The sequence below is a fragment of the Thunnus albacares genome, chromosome 15 (genome assembly GCF_914725855.1).
Source record: "Thunnus albacares chromosome 15, fThuAlb1.1, whole genome shotgun sequence".
Lineage (NCBI taxonomy): Eukaryota > Metazoa > Chordata > Actinopteri > Scombriformes > Scombridae > Thunnus > Thunnus albacares.
This window is the reverse complement of record NC_058120.1, coordinates 16,543,091-16,559,797: the sequence shown is the minus strand read 5'-3', so window position 1 is coordinate 16,559,797 and position 16,707 is coordinate 16,543,091. Positions and strand designations below refer to the sequence as shown.

Genomic DNA, 16,707 nt, shown 5'->3' with positions numbered 1-16,707 from the left:
CCTCTGCCCAAAATCTATCCTTTGAATATGAAATACTCCATTATGGGATTGAAAGGTGACAGTAAAAAGTCCTTCACAGAGTATGAAAGCTGTGGTCAAACTCAAGGCAGCAAGTATGTAACACCTGATTTAAGTTTACTTCACTGGTCTTACTTGTTGGAAATCAAGACCCTGTTGAAGGCGCTGAAGTTTAGGGCTGCAACTAACGATTGTTTTCATTATTGATTAATCTGTAGATTATTTTCTCAATTTATCGATTAGTTGCTTGGTTTTCCAGAAAATGGTAAAAAAAAAAAAAAAAAAAAAAAGTCAATCACTGTTTCCCAAGGCCCAATGTGACATCCTCAAATGTCTTGTTTTGTCCCGACCAACAGTCCATAACCCAAAGATATTCAGTTTAGTGTCATAGAGGACTAAAGAAACCAGAAAATATTCACATTTGAGAAGCTGGAATTAGAGAATATGGACATTTTCTTCTAAAAAAAAAAATGACTCAAAATGATTAATTGATTATCAAAATAGTTGCTGATTAATTCAATAGTTGGCAACTAATCAATTAATCGACTTATTGCAGCTCTACAAAACAAAAGTTATTCTTAAAAGTTGGATCATGTTGCAATCAGTGTATTTTATTTCCTAGCAGTTGCTTCATCCTTAGGTGAGCAGTCAAGACCTTTGGCAGCTTACGCGTTTGGACGATCAAATAAAGTGTTGCTCTTCTCAATGTTATTCAGGTGATCAGACAGCTCGGCAGTCAGACTCTACAATTCCGCATCCTGGCTCTTAGTGCCACTCCAGGGGGAGATACAAAGGTGAGAACAACATATTTTTGTTTCCATCCGACATAAAAGTAAACTCTCCGTTGAACTTTTCTCAGATTTGATTCCTTCTCCTCCCTTGGTCTGTCTCTGCAGTCGGTGCAGTCGGTGATCTCTAATTTGCTCATCTCCCACATTGAGCTGCGATCAGAAGAAAGCCTGGACATCCGGGCCCATTCCCACCAGCGCAGTGTTGAGAAAGTGGTGGTTCCCCTGGGAGAGGCCCTGGCTGTTCAACAGGCTCGCTACCTGCAGGTAGGCTCCCACAGTGACGCACCATATTTAGCTAAACCTTTCTGTACAGCTTTTATTTTTTTCCCACAACATATATAAAACAGTCATTTGCTCATAATACGACCATGATATCATATTACACATGAATTTTTGAGTAGTTTTTGAGTCTTTATTGTCCAGGACGTTTTAGACTTGGACGACATCCGCTCATTGGTCTTGTTTGGTTTGGTTCCATCAAGCTGATGATTTGTTTTTTGGTGCTTTGCTACCACCTTGTGGTCAGTGTTTGCTGCTTCTGTTGTAACTGTGATCCTTCTCTCAGCATCACGTCTTTCCTCTTAATGGGTCAGTTAATATTAAACAGATTGATTTGTCTTGAAAGCAACATCCTGTTACGCTCTGAGGTCTGGCTTTCAGTGTTTAAATGGTTCTGGATCATTAACAGGCTCCCCTCCTTGTCGCGGGTTGGTTCACTGTCTGTGTGTATTGTACTGTAAACGTGCAGCTTCACCTCATCTGTCTGAACTGGCTGAACAGCTGGAATGTAACACCTGTATTTGAAAGTTTAGACCTGTTGTGTATCAGCTCAGTTACATCCTTCTTTTGGATTATTTTTGGATTGTTTGTCATAATAGTTTTTCTTGCTTTTATTTTAATTGCTTTGACTTTCATTTTCACCTTTTCTGCATACCTCTGAACCAGAAGGAGTCCGCAACCTGCTTGTTAACCTCCTGTTCTCACTGCTCTTCCTTAATTTGACAAGGCATTACACAAAGTAGAGACAACACTGTGCTCGGGTGTAAAATGAGCATTGCCGCAGTCATTCAGGCAGAATTTAATGATTGTTGGGAAAATCAGAAAAATGAACCAGTCATGCAGAGGTTTTTTTTTAGGTTCAGTTGTGTGTTTTGCTTACAGTTTTTGACCCAGTTTATCACATGCAGTGAACTGACAGAGAGAGAGGAACATTTGTCCATATAACCACTGAAGTAGGCCTCGTTCCTTCAGTCTTAGTGCTGTGATTTTCATTGAGCATGCATTGAGGTTATATTGAGGCCACAGTGCTGAGATATCTTCATTCAGTTTACATCCCTGTGTTGTGTTGTGATGGAAGCTGTTGGTGTAATTTCAGGCTTAAGCTTTAATGGTGTTCCCTATGAATTTTAACTAATTCTTCAGGAGGAATTATTATTTATGAAAACAAATGTGCTTAAATGTATGACTAGAACAAAACTAATCTGTACATAGAGACAAACAGATGTCACATTGGCCCTATATTAATATTTTTCACATTTATTAGAATAGTATTTTTTATCATGTTTATCTTTGCATCAGCTGCAAACTAAGTCTGAAAGAATCAAATTCTTCATGTTACCTCCCATCAGCTTGTTGTAGCATCTCTATCATTATTGTGCAATATGCTGTTCTCTGATACACACCGCTGTGTGTGTGTGTGTGTGTCTGTGTCCACTTTGTGAGAGCACAACGTGTTACTAGGCTGCACCAGTTCTTATGAAATAGGCTATGCTATATGTTTCAGAACAAAGTAAGGTGTGGCCCCTTTTGTTTGCTACATTTGATCCCATAAAAAGGACAGGATACCCTTTAGGGATTATTCCATATTACGTGTACAGTACCTGTTGTTTTGCACAAACACATATGTAGTCTGAAACACAGCCTACTAAGAATGTGTTGCTTCTGTTTTAATGTTGAGTATGAAGGTGAAATGTTTTAACTCATACAAAACTGTTAAATAGCTGTAATACTAAGTATATGAATTGTTAACTATATTCCACATATCAAAATTGGAGGGATTTTATTAATAATTTAAGCGGTTTTGTATTTTCCAACAGATGAGAATATGACTTTAAAAAAGAAGAAGAAGTGCCTTTACAGAAGCACTTTTCTGCAGTAATACTTTGTGTCTGTTATGATTGTGTAGACACTGAAGCAAAACTGACATGGAGATGTGGACAATGATCCTGTAACTACTTTAACTGTAGCTACACTAATGTAAAAATGTCTGCTGCTGTCACACCACTGCATAAACCCAACAAAACACAGCATCACTGTAGATTTCAAAAGACAGGAGACAAGCACATGTTTATTGAACAAAGAAAAACCACAGTAGCTCTTGCTGTTGCACTTGAATTTTCACAGTACAGCACACGTTTGCAAAACTAAAGTAAGCAAAAAGAAAGGAGAATAAATGTATCCTCGAACTTGGATGTTCCCATATAACCAGACTCTTAAAGGGAAAACCAACCCACATGTATCATGGCTTTGCAAGTGTTTACACACTACAGTTGTCATATCAACCATACAATCATTTAACGCAAAATAAATTCTTTGGATTTGGATGTCTTGAACCAGACATTAAGACTGGGCAACCTCCCTAACCCAAAACTAATTTTCTTGAATGTCAAATTCTTGATATTATCTTTGTGTGGATAATATAAGATGAAACAATTTTTTTCTAGTATGTGTTGAATTTCACTTGTATTTTTACACTCATTAGATAGGCCTCAACAGCAGCCTGTGTAAGTGTTTCATAGGATGCCCCTGTCCTGGTAGAAGCCAACAAAGTGATGATTTGACTAGTTCAATTCAGTTTTTGTGGATGAATCTTGAATTTTATTTGTGTGACACCCAGGCAGTAAATGTATCTTCCTTTAAAACAAAGCAGAAACATTAGACATTACTGGTGTAGCTGGTGCGACGCTTATCACTCCGTTTTTGTTGCATTGCATTAAGTTTTATTTTAAAACATAGTGAAGAGATATTTCTGTCACTTTGACTTCATAGTCTGTCCTTACATTGGTGATAGAACATTAAAAACGGTAAATCAGTATAGATTTTGTCTATTTAAAAAAAAAAAAAAGATTATCACAGTAGAGATATTCTTTGTGCTCCATTTCTTTTTGTAGTTGCATTGTCTCTAGCCAGCAGCAGTGGAATTTGCAATACAGTAGTGAATGCATACTCACTAACATTGACACGGAGTAGCAAGTAGAAAGAGCATGAGAAAGAGGTACATAGGTAAACTATTCCTGCGCGTGAACGAGATTTGAGGAAACATGAGGAATGCGTTGACTTGCATCGTTTTCTTGAGCGAAAAGGATGTATAGCATTAAGTACTTTGATTGTCAAGCAGCAGGAAAATCAGTGAGTTTTGCAGCGTTTGGTTTGTAGAAGTGTAGATGTTTGTTTTCACCCTCTCCTTGTAGCCGTATATTCATGCACAAACCACACACGGACATGTTGTCTTTAGATGTGTTTGTTTGCTAAATCTGTGTCACCTATTATGTTGAGTCTATATCTGGTTGAAGCCACCAGATGTTCCAGGTATAAATGTTGTTTATCGGGTTGTGTTGCAGGCTGCAGATCCCCTCCCCTCCCCTCTACATGCGCACCTCACCGCACCGGTAACTGATTCAAGCACACCATTAGATTTGGTTAGGCTAGTGACCCAGTAATTGTAAAACCGGCTTGTTGATTATTGGTTATCTGGTAAATATTGCACTTATTGTTAGATAAAAGTAACTGTTTATGCAGTGTGACTGCATCACATAAAACTGTAACCTGTAGTGAGTTATACTGTCCAGAGATGAAGAAATAGCAGATCGACAGCGACAAATCACCCCAGCAAGCTAGAGAATGACAGATGTTCACTGACCTACACCCCACATGACAAGACACTGTAGCTGTGCGACAAACACAAAAGGGAGCACAATAAGGCTGCAAGTCCACTGGGAACCTGTTTCTGCTGTGACAGGTTGTTGCATGTTTCTGACAGCACTCCATGGTCACTGAGTTCACAGAGCGCTAAGAGTTAAAACTATTTGACAAGAGGGCACTGTGTTTAGGAAAGGTTTTTAGCCACCTCATAGTCAGAGCAGGAGATGAATGCTATGCTTCACTGCATACGCATCTGGGTTGTGTCCGAGAGACAATGGCAGTAGTATAGTTTAGTTCTTATGGGTGAAATGAGAATCTATTCAAATGAGCATGTAAGAAAATTCTCTGAGGCTGGAACAAGGGCTGATTTTTGAAAGCCCCGACTGATCTGGAGTGTGCTGGGCTGGTGTTCGTTTCAGGTAGAGGTGGTGACTAAAGAGGATGTTGCACCTGAGGCTGTAGCTGAGCTGGGGCAGTGTTAAGGGAGTCTTATGAGGCTCAAGGGTCACAGATAGGATGCTACTTAATCCTTTCATCCTTCAGCGCTGCTCTAGGAACCAGATCTCATTTTGACGGTTGCTGTGAGCGGGGTTGGTGTAGCCGGCCACGATGAACGAGTTGTTGACGCACACACCAGGAGAGTCTAGCAGCTCAGCCATGGCATTAATCTGATTAATGATGGTCACTTCGTTGGTGGGACCGGTAAAGGCCCTGGAAGACAGAAGGAGGGATGTATGAGGAATCAAATGTCCATGTCAGTGCCAAGCAGGAAAAGCACTTTTATTCTAATGATAGCTGATTAACACAATAGTCGCTTTTATTTGGTTCTCCTCTTACCTTGTGTATACAATAGTGGCAGGCCAGATCTCTAAGACGATTTCATTGTCGGTAGGTGTTGGAGGCTGGGCCTGGTGGTGAGCGGGAAGGTAGTACGCCACGGTGACATCATTGGAGATCACAGAATGGTTCTCATCTGTGCGCACCACTGTCACGATGGGCAGCGTCATGCCCAAGTAGTCACCTAAACGTGAAGAAAACAGCAAAATGATTGATGAAACGGCATCTTTTCATTTACTGTGTTTGGAGAGGATTATCAGTTATAAGGCCAGATCTCGATTGTTTATGTAAAACGGTTCCTTGCTTGTTGACTCACCGAAGGAGTTCTGCTCGCAGATGTATCTCATTATCCTCATAAAACCGTAGCAGATGCTCTGTTCATAAGTGTCCTCACGCATCGTTATACAAGCCCAGTGGCCCTTTTCATAGTGGCGTTTCTCATACAGCAGCTCCCCACACTGTTGACGAGAGACAACTTAAATACATATTTGAATAAACTGTGAAAGTCAATCAAGTCTTCTTATGAAGCTGATTTCTGTAGAATTTTCTGTTATGACTGGAGCACAGCACTGCCAGCCAATGTCCTGACTAATGGGAAACTAATTTCTGACTAAAAATGTGTGGAAAAATACATCCCACACAACCTCCGCTGCTGCAAATATAATCATTCAAGATATACAGTGTTTTTGGCCTTGCGTGTACTCAGGATGTGACATTCCTTATGAAGAGAGCGAGAGTCTACCCACGTATTTGCAAAGCTCTGTTTAGACAGAACTGTGACATTTTTATAAGGATATGTGGTGTAGTGTGATTACAATCAGTACATCTTTGTGATTTCCTGTTTAAAGCAGCTACATCAGTAAGTTTTACAGTTTGTCAGTAAATATTTCTACAATTAAATTCCCAATAAAATAGACCCCAAGTCATATCAGTTCTGTCCAGTTGATATCTTTGAACTTTTCTGATAAATACTCGATAGTCGATGATGAAAAATAATACTTAGTTGCAGCCTTAAAATATATATTTCATTGTGCTTTCTTTTTACAAGGCACTTAAACCTGCTCTAAGAATAGGGTGCCATGGTTGCCCTTTGTTTAACCAGAGTCTCCCGCCAAGTTTTAATGAACTAATTAACTCAAGTTAAGCCAATTAGCCCTTCTTTATTTATATGGTCCCCTAAGGAGTTTAAACAGCTTATTGTATTCGGTGACACAATCCTTTTGAAAATAAATAGCTGACCCATAATCGCACAGAAGATCTGTATGGGATCATAGACTGATGATTTAATGTCTAGTAAGAGAACTGATTTGTTTGACTTATTTTAAGTGCAATTCAAGGCTTTTTTTTTTTTAGAGCTGTGATCTGCACCTCAGTACTGTAAAATCTATTTGTTGTTGGTTAGAACAAGAGGGTTCAAGCATCATAATCTGCAATGTCACACTGTATATTCATGTAGGGGCAACATCTGACCTAAAATGAACCAATAATCAGCTCAATCAAATTCAACTGGAACAGCAGAGAAAGAGCTCTGGAATAGTTTGTTCCTCCAGGAAAATCTTTAATCTCATAATGATGTTATTCTCGTATCCTGAATTATTCATTTATGCCAAAGTTGTTTTCATGAGCTACTCCAGTTCAGACATTTTGCTATTAATGTGAGCATTTTGCCTGTAGCAATTGAATGTCCAACTGGTCATACTGCGTGCAAAGATTGTGTTGTCATGCAAAGTCCTAATTTGCAGGTTTAGTTCCTGGTGCACATACACTTTACTATATTAAACTAGGTCACTGCCAACTAATTTGGTAGCTTTTCTAGGGCCCTATGAAATCCGTTTTAATTTTTTCCAGATTCTGTTTTTTACAATTTAAGCACATATTGTCATCAGAGTGTCAACAAGAAAATATTAAAACATTAATCATTGTATGAAATTAATATATATCTATGAATTTGTAATGATGCAACACAACATTGCACTATTTTTAATCATAGAATGTGCACTTCAAAACACAGTACACTCAGACATTAGCATGAAGAAGTGAAACAGATATGGCCTAAAGTAATCCTTCACATTTTTGTGAGTGATCACACTGTGTGCCATAAAAGCAAAAAGCAGTTTAAGATTTTAAGATTCGTGGCAAACTAAGCTTAACTGTTAGGCTACATACAAAAAGCTTTTGTTTTAGCTTCTTCATAACAATTTGCTACGGACAAAGCAGTTGAAAATGTCCCTTTTCTACATGTTTCTGCTTGTTGAACAGATGTTTTGATAAATGACACTTATTGGCTTTTTACTCAGAGCTTTTATTGCTGTTTTAGAAACAAGCGTAGTTGTAGTTGGCTCGAATAAAACTTTATCTTTCACTTCACGTGGTTCACCGCATCCACTGTGGCCTTTCTGCTCTGCTGTCCGCTGTGTGTGTGTGTGTGTGGAGGAGGTGAGCCTTGCCCTCGTTGAAACTCAAACACAGACAGCAGAGGACAGAAGCAGCACGCCTGTAGATGACACCAAAACGTGGTAGAGACTTTTTTCTGTTCATTTGGCTTAGGTGCTGTCAAAAAAATGCTTGGGCTTAAGTCTTATAATGGTGGGGAAACCCCTGATTTTTATAAATTGTATCCACACTTTGGCACAATCCCCAATATTCCGTGTTTTACAGTTGATTCCATTTTTCCTATTGAATTCCACGATTCTGTCTGTGTTTTCCGCAACGTGGAAATCATAAGGCCCTAAAAACTTTTCCCTTTTCATGCAGAAAAGTGTGGTGTTGCTGAGGATATAAAGACAATTTGTCATGGTCAGTGTTGTAAAAGTAAGATGGATACCTTCTCTTTGCGTAAAAGGAGGGTGAAAGGGATTGGTTCTCTGTTACTGCGTCCTTGGTTGTTGCTGGTTAGCTGTTGAATGGGTCCTGACATTTCTGTCAACAGACAAACAAACAAACAATACTTGGTCAGTTTAAAACATGGTCGGAAAATATTGTTGATATAAATAAAAACACTTTTATAAGAGCATACAAATATTCTGTTGTTCACATGTGTTAACTGAAGTCATGTTTGTGATGGACACAACCAGCCTGAATCAAATAACAACTATTGTTTGCATACTCATCAAAGAATGAAAGCAGATGTTTCTATCCATTAAAAAAAAATGCAATTACATCTTTCTTTCACAGCACCTATACTATACAACTCTACGCCTTTCGCATCATATCTACACTTGCAATCTCCTGGCTCTAATCTGTATAATATCCACACTTCCAGCAATCTGCTGGCAGGCGATGTTGGTAGTTTGATGGGCAGAGTGCTGTGCCAGGATGTCGCAGAGAGTAATGTTTATTAGAGCTGATGGAGAGAACACTGACTAAAGCTGCCCAAGGCCAGGTATAGACTGGTATTAACAGAGACAGACTACAGTGGCCAGTGCTTTTGAAATACTGGAGCATATTTCACCTACCTATTAACCAACACTTGAATGAAAATTTGCAGTCTTTTATGTATCAACAAGTTAGTTTAATCTTGTCTACACTTGTGATTTCCGGGAACGAGGTTCTGGTCCATTTATAATGTGTGAATTACTTTGATACAACACTTATGAAACAAAAGGATTTCAAAAATAGGCTTCGGTTGAATGTATCATGGACTCTATTGAATATACTTCAAGTGGACCACAGAGGAAACTCATACACAAACACGTCACTGATGCAAACAATAACAACATCAACACCACGCAGACTCTTTTATGATGATGCCCATGTTGTCAGATTAAATAATGGCATTGTGCTCCACTGTTGAACAGTCAAACAAGGCGCTCAAGGTGAACCCATTTCAATCAAATTTTGTCAGTCAATACCATGGAGGACAACTAGGTCAGAGGGATCTGGGGTATTTAGGTGATCAATCATTTGTCAATGAACAACGCTATGGGTTGGTGTGTCTGTGTGTGTGTGTGTCAGTACATGTCAGCAGTACAACACTCATTTAACATAATAAAATGAGGGCTACACTGTAAGTCACTGATAGGAGGCATGTACATGATAAGCATGTACTTTTAAAATATTACCTGCCAGTTTGCATGTGAGTATCTTAAATGAGACAGAAGACAGGAAACAAACAAAAAAGCCGCACATACAGGCACATACTGCTCCTACACACAAGCAAACTAATCTGTTTCTATGGCTGCACCTCCAGAGTCGCTCGGTGTTATTGCAGAACAGTAAACAGACACACTTCCTTTTGTAGCTGGGATTTCCAATCAATACAGAACTGGAGTCACGTCCAACTTTCAGACTAACTGCTGTTCCACTAGCCTCTGACCCACAATGGCTTTTTTTTTTTTTTTTTTAGCAAATTCTTTGAAAAACTGACACATAATTTGTCGGTATTCTGTCCATAAATAGTTTTCAAAAACTACACTTCCAATGAGGTTACTCTGCAACAGTAGCACCACTTTCCCAACATGACTTTAATACATATTCTCAATACATTATTAGATGTATATTACACAAAATGTGTTAATCTTTTTGGGTAAAACTTTACTTCAAGTCCCCTATTTTGCATTCATAAGCAGTGTATAAGCAGTTAAATGGCTTACAGCAATTATAACTTCTATAAAACTTTGTTTTTCTATATTTTTATTCATTATCTGTTTATATACCTGCCTCCACTTACTCATTTTTTGGCACTGAATCAATGGAAAGAAAGAAACTTCTTTGTTAAGATAAGTTTTCAAATTTTATCAGCAGCATTAGAAGCAGATTTAGAGTATGTGAAGAATACACTGTCGACCTGTCTCATCTTCTCAGAAAGATCAATTTAAAACATTTCTGCAAAAATACATAGTGGTGCAATATTCAAGTGCCCAAATGAACACTGAAACCGGTTTTGCTTGCTGTAATCATTCCTCATGTTCGTACTGGCCCTTTAGAGAGCCCTTCTTAATGTACTTACAACATAAGTGACGGGGGACCGAATCCACAGTCCTCCTTCTGTGCAAAAATGTATTTGTTTGTATCTGATCTGCTTTGTGAACCTATCCTTTAAGCAGTAAGTTTTGATTCCATTTTATTTTTTAATTTTATTTTGTAAAATTGCACAGAAGTTGGACAGGTGTGTAGAATAAGTACTGTCTATAATCACCCCTGTACCAACCATATATATATATATATATATGTGACTGGGGTGATTAGCTCAATACAATAATTTAAATGTTTTGAATTTTTCAAGCCTGAAGCCTGTTGTGGTTTTACAGTAGATGTCTGTTGGCTGACTTAATTATGTTAAACCCAAAATAACCTTGCTTTAGTGCTTCAGGGGCGATGTGGGCTATGTGTATACCTGCATGTCATCATAGACTTTGCCAACCACTGCAGGGAATCTTTGATGTGTTGACTAGCTTGTAATATTAACTGTTGCGCTACAGTGGCACTATTAATAAACACACTATTAATAAAGAAGCAAGTTCACTGATGGGAACAGATCACATTGACGTGTTTATACTTGTTCTGAATCAGTTTCAAACTCACAAAATGAAGAAACGTCAGCCATATCACAAAAGATTATAAGGATCAACATGTAATTAAGTAGGGTTTGTGTTATTTGACATGAGAATACTGCTGCTTTATTTGTTGGTTGTTTCTTGGTACTTATTGTTTTCAACATTTATGAAGGGAGACTAAGACAATTTTGTTCATTAACTGCTCCATTGGTGTTCATTGATGTGAAGTTGGAACCACACTGTGTAATGGCCGTTTGAGACCGTTCTTGGCCTTAATCTTTGGAACAATAAATTCCATCTTGTTTACAAGCCAGAGGGCCTTATTGCATCCACAGATTGTATCTGCTCCTCTGACCTCATTTTAAATTGCAATGAGCCATTGTGTGTATCTATTGCAAATATTAATATTGCTTTGTTTCCTGCAAAGAGCTTTACTGAGAGGGCATAAACATCACACAAAGGTGGGTCTTAGGTGATCTTGATTTGTGTTTACGGCCACCTAGTTTGCTAAGGGCTGCAACACTTGTTGCCACGGATACTGATGAAACGATATAGGTGGTATTTTTCACAATGGGGAACTATGAAGACAATTAACAGGTAGCTACAGTGGAATTAAACTTGACATGGACGATTCTGCATCGATTTGCAAATGTTAACACCTAATGAAGTCAATGAGAACATTTTTCTGGAGTCGTGTTAATGGCTGCCTGATAAATGTAGGTTCTTTTTAACTCTGTGCTATCTTGTGACACTATCTGTCTCTTTAGCCGCTAAATACTCCCACGTGCAGCAGCTACGTGCTAATTGTGTTTGTTTGCTGTTTGGTGCTGAGCAGTTAGCACAGTGGCTTCTTAAAACTTTTACTCTAAAAAGAAACAGCTCCCTGCTGCGGTTGAAAACAACACTATGAGAGAAGTGAGAGGGAACCAAACAGTAAAGTTGCAGCTGGACAGATAAACAATGAGCTGAAACTTGCTATGAAGCCCCAAAAAGGCGAGGGGAACTGCAGCTGTCAGGTGTTGGTTCAACATCATGACAGAGCTTCTTAAATCATTTGATACTTGTTATAAAAATACTGGTTATAGCTTTGTTCATGTAAGCTAATCAAATCACTCCAAATTCTCTGTATTTAGCAGCTTCTCATGAGGTACAGCAACCTGCATGACAGGCAGAGCACCCACCCCCCTTGTCTACCCGACTCCATCCCAATTAGAGCAAATGAGTTTACTGAGGCCTTGGCTTGTGTCCTTAGCTACAGTATTGTAGTGCAGGACTTAGCGGGCACAAGTACCAGTACAGACAAGGTAGCTAATCCCCCCTGAGTCAGAAAGCCCCAGCAAGTGATTTCGTGCTAAGTCCTCAATTAGTGCTAAGGGCACAGGGAGGAGGACGTGCCAAACTGTGTTACTGGATTCTCAGTGGGCACACACAGACACGTTGTCAGTTAGACAGCAACCTGGGTGTCAGGACTTCCCAAAGAGATATGAGAGAATAACAAGCATGTTTCATCTACACACAATTATTGTTTGACTTTCCTGTCATAATTCCTATCTTCTTGTGAGAAATGAGAGAGTTTTCTTGTTGTTTAGGACTCTAAAAAGACACTTGCCCTTAACAGTTTGAGGGAAAAATCACATATGACATATCAACTGGTGTCATGGTCACACGCAGACAGTGCTTCATTTCAAGCAGACACAAGCCAAAAAGGTTAGGACCGCCCGGCGCACACTAACAAATGATTACCATACATTAACTAATAAAGAAGGCTTTGACATTTACTTTGTATGTTTTTGGCCCTAGGCGATAAAACTAAATATCGGAAGTGTGTTTTGAAAATAACATTTTCCTGTTGTGAAGCAAGAATTAAAAGTTTAGCGTATCTCAATTGGTCCATTGTTCTGGTCTGTATATCCAACATGTGTGAACAGCAGTGACGTAGCAGGTTTCAGAGTTCAAAACTGCTGTTGTTGTCGTCTCCAGCTGAGTGCCATATCTGGAAATGTATAAGAAGACTTTTAAAGTCTTAAAGAAGTATATTGGAGAACAATTTTCTAGAGAAAAATGCTTAAACGTATTAGACTTTGGAGATGAATTAATGGAAAAATCAGTAAATTAAAACTGACTGTCTTTCCACTCTTTGTTTATGTGTATTTCACAACAAACATTTTCAATAATAAAGTGGTAGTACCTATCAAAAATCAAATTTAAATACAATGTTACCACTTCAGATTAAATACAAAGATTGCAAGGGGGAAATATGACAGTAAAGACCAATTTAGAAAGTGTGTGTTTGCACTTTTCCTGCTGTAAGAGGGCTGCATGAGGAACAGCCAGGCCAGACCCAGACGCTGGATTGGTCATGCATACATGTACATACAGACACATGGACGTATGAACACACACACCACCAACTCTGCCACTGGGGTGAGGCTAAATATCTGATATCTGTTTTGTTCTGTTTTCTCTGAATCTGAATGAGCAGATCAAGCAAGGAATAAGATTGCTCCACCGTTCTCTCTCTCTCTCTCTTTTTTTTTTTTTTTGCAATTTTGCCCACTGCAGTATTAAAATGTGGGGAGGTTTTAAGGTTAGAAATCCAATCAACTGAAAACTATAATATTAAAGCATTATTCTGCCTGTGAAGCTGCAGTTTTAAGCTAAACGAGGTAGAAATAAACACCAGTGATTGTAAATGGAGCCCTTCAACATGAGAAGCTGATGTCAGAGTCACAATCTTTTAGTCAGCTTTACCTTACAAATTCTAGGTCAGCTGTAAAACCAGTGGTTTAATTGTACAGTACAAAGCTCAAAAAGTAGCTCAAAAACATAAAACCATTCACACAGTCCAGTTTCGGTGTTATTTCATCTTGCTTGTTTACCCACGTAACCCTCATGAGCTCCTATAGAATCAGGATGTATTGTCAAATCATAAGGTAAAGGAAAACCTATTGTGTTAATTCACAAAGGACTGAAAGTGTTAGTGGCCTGTATTTATCACAGCATAATTATCATTATCCTCGGCATTTCCCTATCAACACAAAGCAGCCCCTCATCTCATCAGATGCAGCTGAGAACACAGTGTGTTTACCGTGTTGATGTGCTTTTTGGATTATTTCATCTTGAACTTCAAATAATCAAATCATTCAATTATGAATGACAGAGATTCCATATTCCAGTAAATATGAGAGTAATACAAACAATGTTTTATTGCCTCTCATGAAGTGAGAGGCAATATTTCTGACAAATTGCCAGCAGAGTGGCCTCACATGCTCAATATTTTGTTTTCTTTTTGTTTGACAACAACCAGATACTTCGACATTTGTACTATTCTATTTATGATTCACATTATTACTGCAATAGTATTAGACCATACTCTCACTTTAATGCCACTATCACATTGTTATAATTGTATTGCACTGTCTTACTAGAATATTTAAGCTAGCAAGAGGAAACAGGTGTTTGTTATATACTTGAAGACAACAACACAATCAGACATGATTTTTGTGGAGTGGATCTGAGCGAAAGCTGCACCGTACTTAAAAAAAAAAAAAAGCTAGTTTACATGTAAATTCAAGGCTTACTCCAAACACCTCACTGCAATTGTGATCTCATGCTTTCTGGTAAACAGCGTTAAGTGTGACGGACTTTCCCAGTTGTTTTCACTCACAGGACCAAAGAAACTTATCGGAGCATATCTTGGTTGCAGTGTTGTGGAACAACTTACAGTTAAAATGCAATTAAAATAATGCTGATACTAAACTCTTTCTCATATTTCTGGGGCCCATCAGAAATCCCCTATAGGGACCTTAAAGACCCCATGACTACAATAGAAAACACAAGTGCGCGTGTACTAACTTGTTATGTAACAGTTTGGCCCTTTAAAATTACAACTTGTCTGCATAGTAGGAGTTTCGCTTATTTGTCTGTCTGCTGCCAAGTTTGGTTTTGCATTGAATGTATTGACTTTTATAAATAGCTACGCCAGTTTTGAACTGGAAGTACAGGGTTGCCTGTCTGGCAGAGGGATGTGTTGTCTTTGCTGAAACTGGTTTATGTGCCTCGCTGTAAACTAGGTCAATGTACATGGTGGGATGTCTTGAGGAAGTTGAGCACAAGTATCCTAATTAAAGTAAAACGTGTCAGTTGTTACCTGTTTGAACACCTCGTGTGAAAGTTTATATGTCAAAAAGAGAGCTGGGGCAAAACAGGGGAGGGGTGAGGGCTACAACCTCGTAAATATGTAAGCTATGTAAACAAAATATGTTGAGTGTGTCGGTTGTTTTTCTCGATTTTTTTTTTTTTTACCTTGAGGAACTTCCACTTGGTGTCCCCTCGCTGCGTCCTGCCAATAATGCAGCAGTCGGTCGTCGTCTTCCTCCATGGTCTCACCCTCCTCTTCGAGACTGCCGTTGCCCGAGTCTGACAGCTGGTCCTCGGAGAAAGACTCCAGGTCCTCCAGTGTGATCATCCCATGTTGGTCGGGCCCGCCGCCGTTACCACCACCACCGCCGCCGCCGCCGCCGCCATTCATTTGGCAGCCACCTCGGTCCATTTCTGTTCGTTAGATTAGCAACTACCTATGAGAAATATCTCAAAGGCTTGTTTGCAGTTTAAAAATAACTAAAATAACTTATGAATCGTCGCGGATATGACGCTTTGTCTAAGTGCGGTGCGGTGCGTTGCTAGTCCAGATTAGGACAGCCGTTACTTTTTGGTCAACAAACCAGGCGCAGCGCAGCTTTCCCCGACGTATTTAGCCATATTTATATTCGCAATGTTATATCTGAGTTAAACGAGCCATATTCCTTCGCTGGGTGTACTTTTTGTACGCCAAAACCCCCCCAAGAAAGTAGTCGTCTCCTTCGACCGTGCAGAGCAGCGTGACGGTTCCCTCGTCGTGGCCCGAGGCGAATACGATGTTTATAGGAGATGAGGGCGGACCACGTGACGCTGCGGCCTCTCACAAACCCCCCCTTCTTCCTCCTCCTCCTCCTCCTCCTGCTTCTGGCCCAGACGATAAATACCCGGGACCTCCACCCTTCATTTACCCTCCACCCTCTACGGGGCACAGACGTTTCATCCAGAAGTAACCCCAGATTGGGCAAAATCATGATGGTAACAATAAGTAAAGGTGCCCTCTGCAAGTGTATGACGTCGTTATTACTGTCATTTATTTACCTGTTGTTTGTGAAGATTGGGGAGTAAAAAAACAAAAACATTACATTTCAATTTAACTTTATTATCCAAAACAGGACGTTCATTTCACCATCAAGTAATCTGTTTATGTTTTTTAAAACTGATTAATTTCCTAGACTTTATACTATATAATAATCATAATAATAATACATTTAATTTGTGCCACACTTTTTATTCATCATGAAACTCAAAGCATATTAAAAATATTTAAACAGAGAAAAGCAGCACATCAACACGTTTGAGAAGCTGGATCAAGATGATATTTGGCATTTGTTGTGTGAGCTGCAGAGATTGTTTGTTGCCAACTATTAAATTAATCTCCAACTGTTTTGATACTTGATTAATCATTTTGAGTCTTTTTTTTTTTGTAAGAAAAAATGTCCAAATACTCTGATTTCAGCTTCTCAAATGTGAATATTTCCTGGTGTCCGTAGTCCTCTATGACAGTA

At 39.0% G+C, this 16,707-nt stretch overlaps 2 protein-coding genes across 2 annotated transcripts in view; one reads left to right on the top strand and one right to left on the bottom strand.

Moving 5' to 3' along the window:
- fancm (FA complementation group M) overlaps positions 1-16,707 on the top strand; it is a 44,436-nt gene that overhangs the window by 1,363 nt on the left and 26,366 nt on the right. The window contains exons 3-4 of the mRNA XM_044374474.1: positions 735-812; positions 915-1,073. Of these exons, the coding sequence (XP_044230409.1) occupies positions 735-812; positions 915-1,073 (237 nt within the window). The remainder of the gene's footprint in view (positions 1-734; positions 813-914; positions 1,074-16,707) is intronic.
- Positions 3,125-16,011, bottom strand: soul3 (heme-binding protein soul3). Its single transcript, XM_044374493.1, has 5 exons — positions 15,368-16,011; positions 8,392-8,486; positions 5,884-6,025; positions 5,568-5,751; positions 3,125-5,441 (listed from the first exon to the last, which is right to left on the bottom strand). Exons 1-5 carry the CDS (start codon positions 15,612-15,614, stop codon positions 5,270-5,272), a joined length of 840 nt encoding a protein of 279 aa, XP_044230428.1. The 5' UTR covers positions 15,615-16,011; the 3' UTR covers positions 3,125-5,269.

What these genes read in the sequence shown, in the direction of transcription:
- soul3 (XM_044374493.1), bottom strand. Translation starts at nt 15,614, where the DNA reads ATGGACCGAGGTGGCTGCCAAATGAATGGCGGCGGCGGCGGCGGCGGT. An exon ending in CTGCGAGCAGAACTCCTTCG is followed by an intron (nt 5,752 to 5,883) that starts GTGAGTCAACAA and finishes CTTCACGTTTAG; the next exon opens with GTGACTACTTGGGCATGACG. An exon ending in GCCACTATTGTATACACAAG is followed by an intron (nt 5,442 to 5,567) that starts GTAAGAGGAGAA and finishes TCTGTCTTCCAG; the next exon opens with GGCCTTTACCGGTCCCACCA.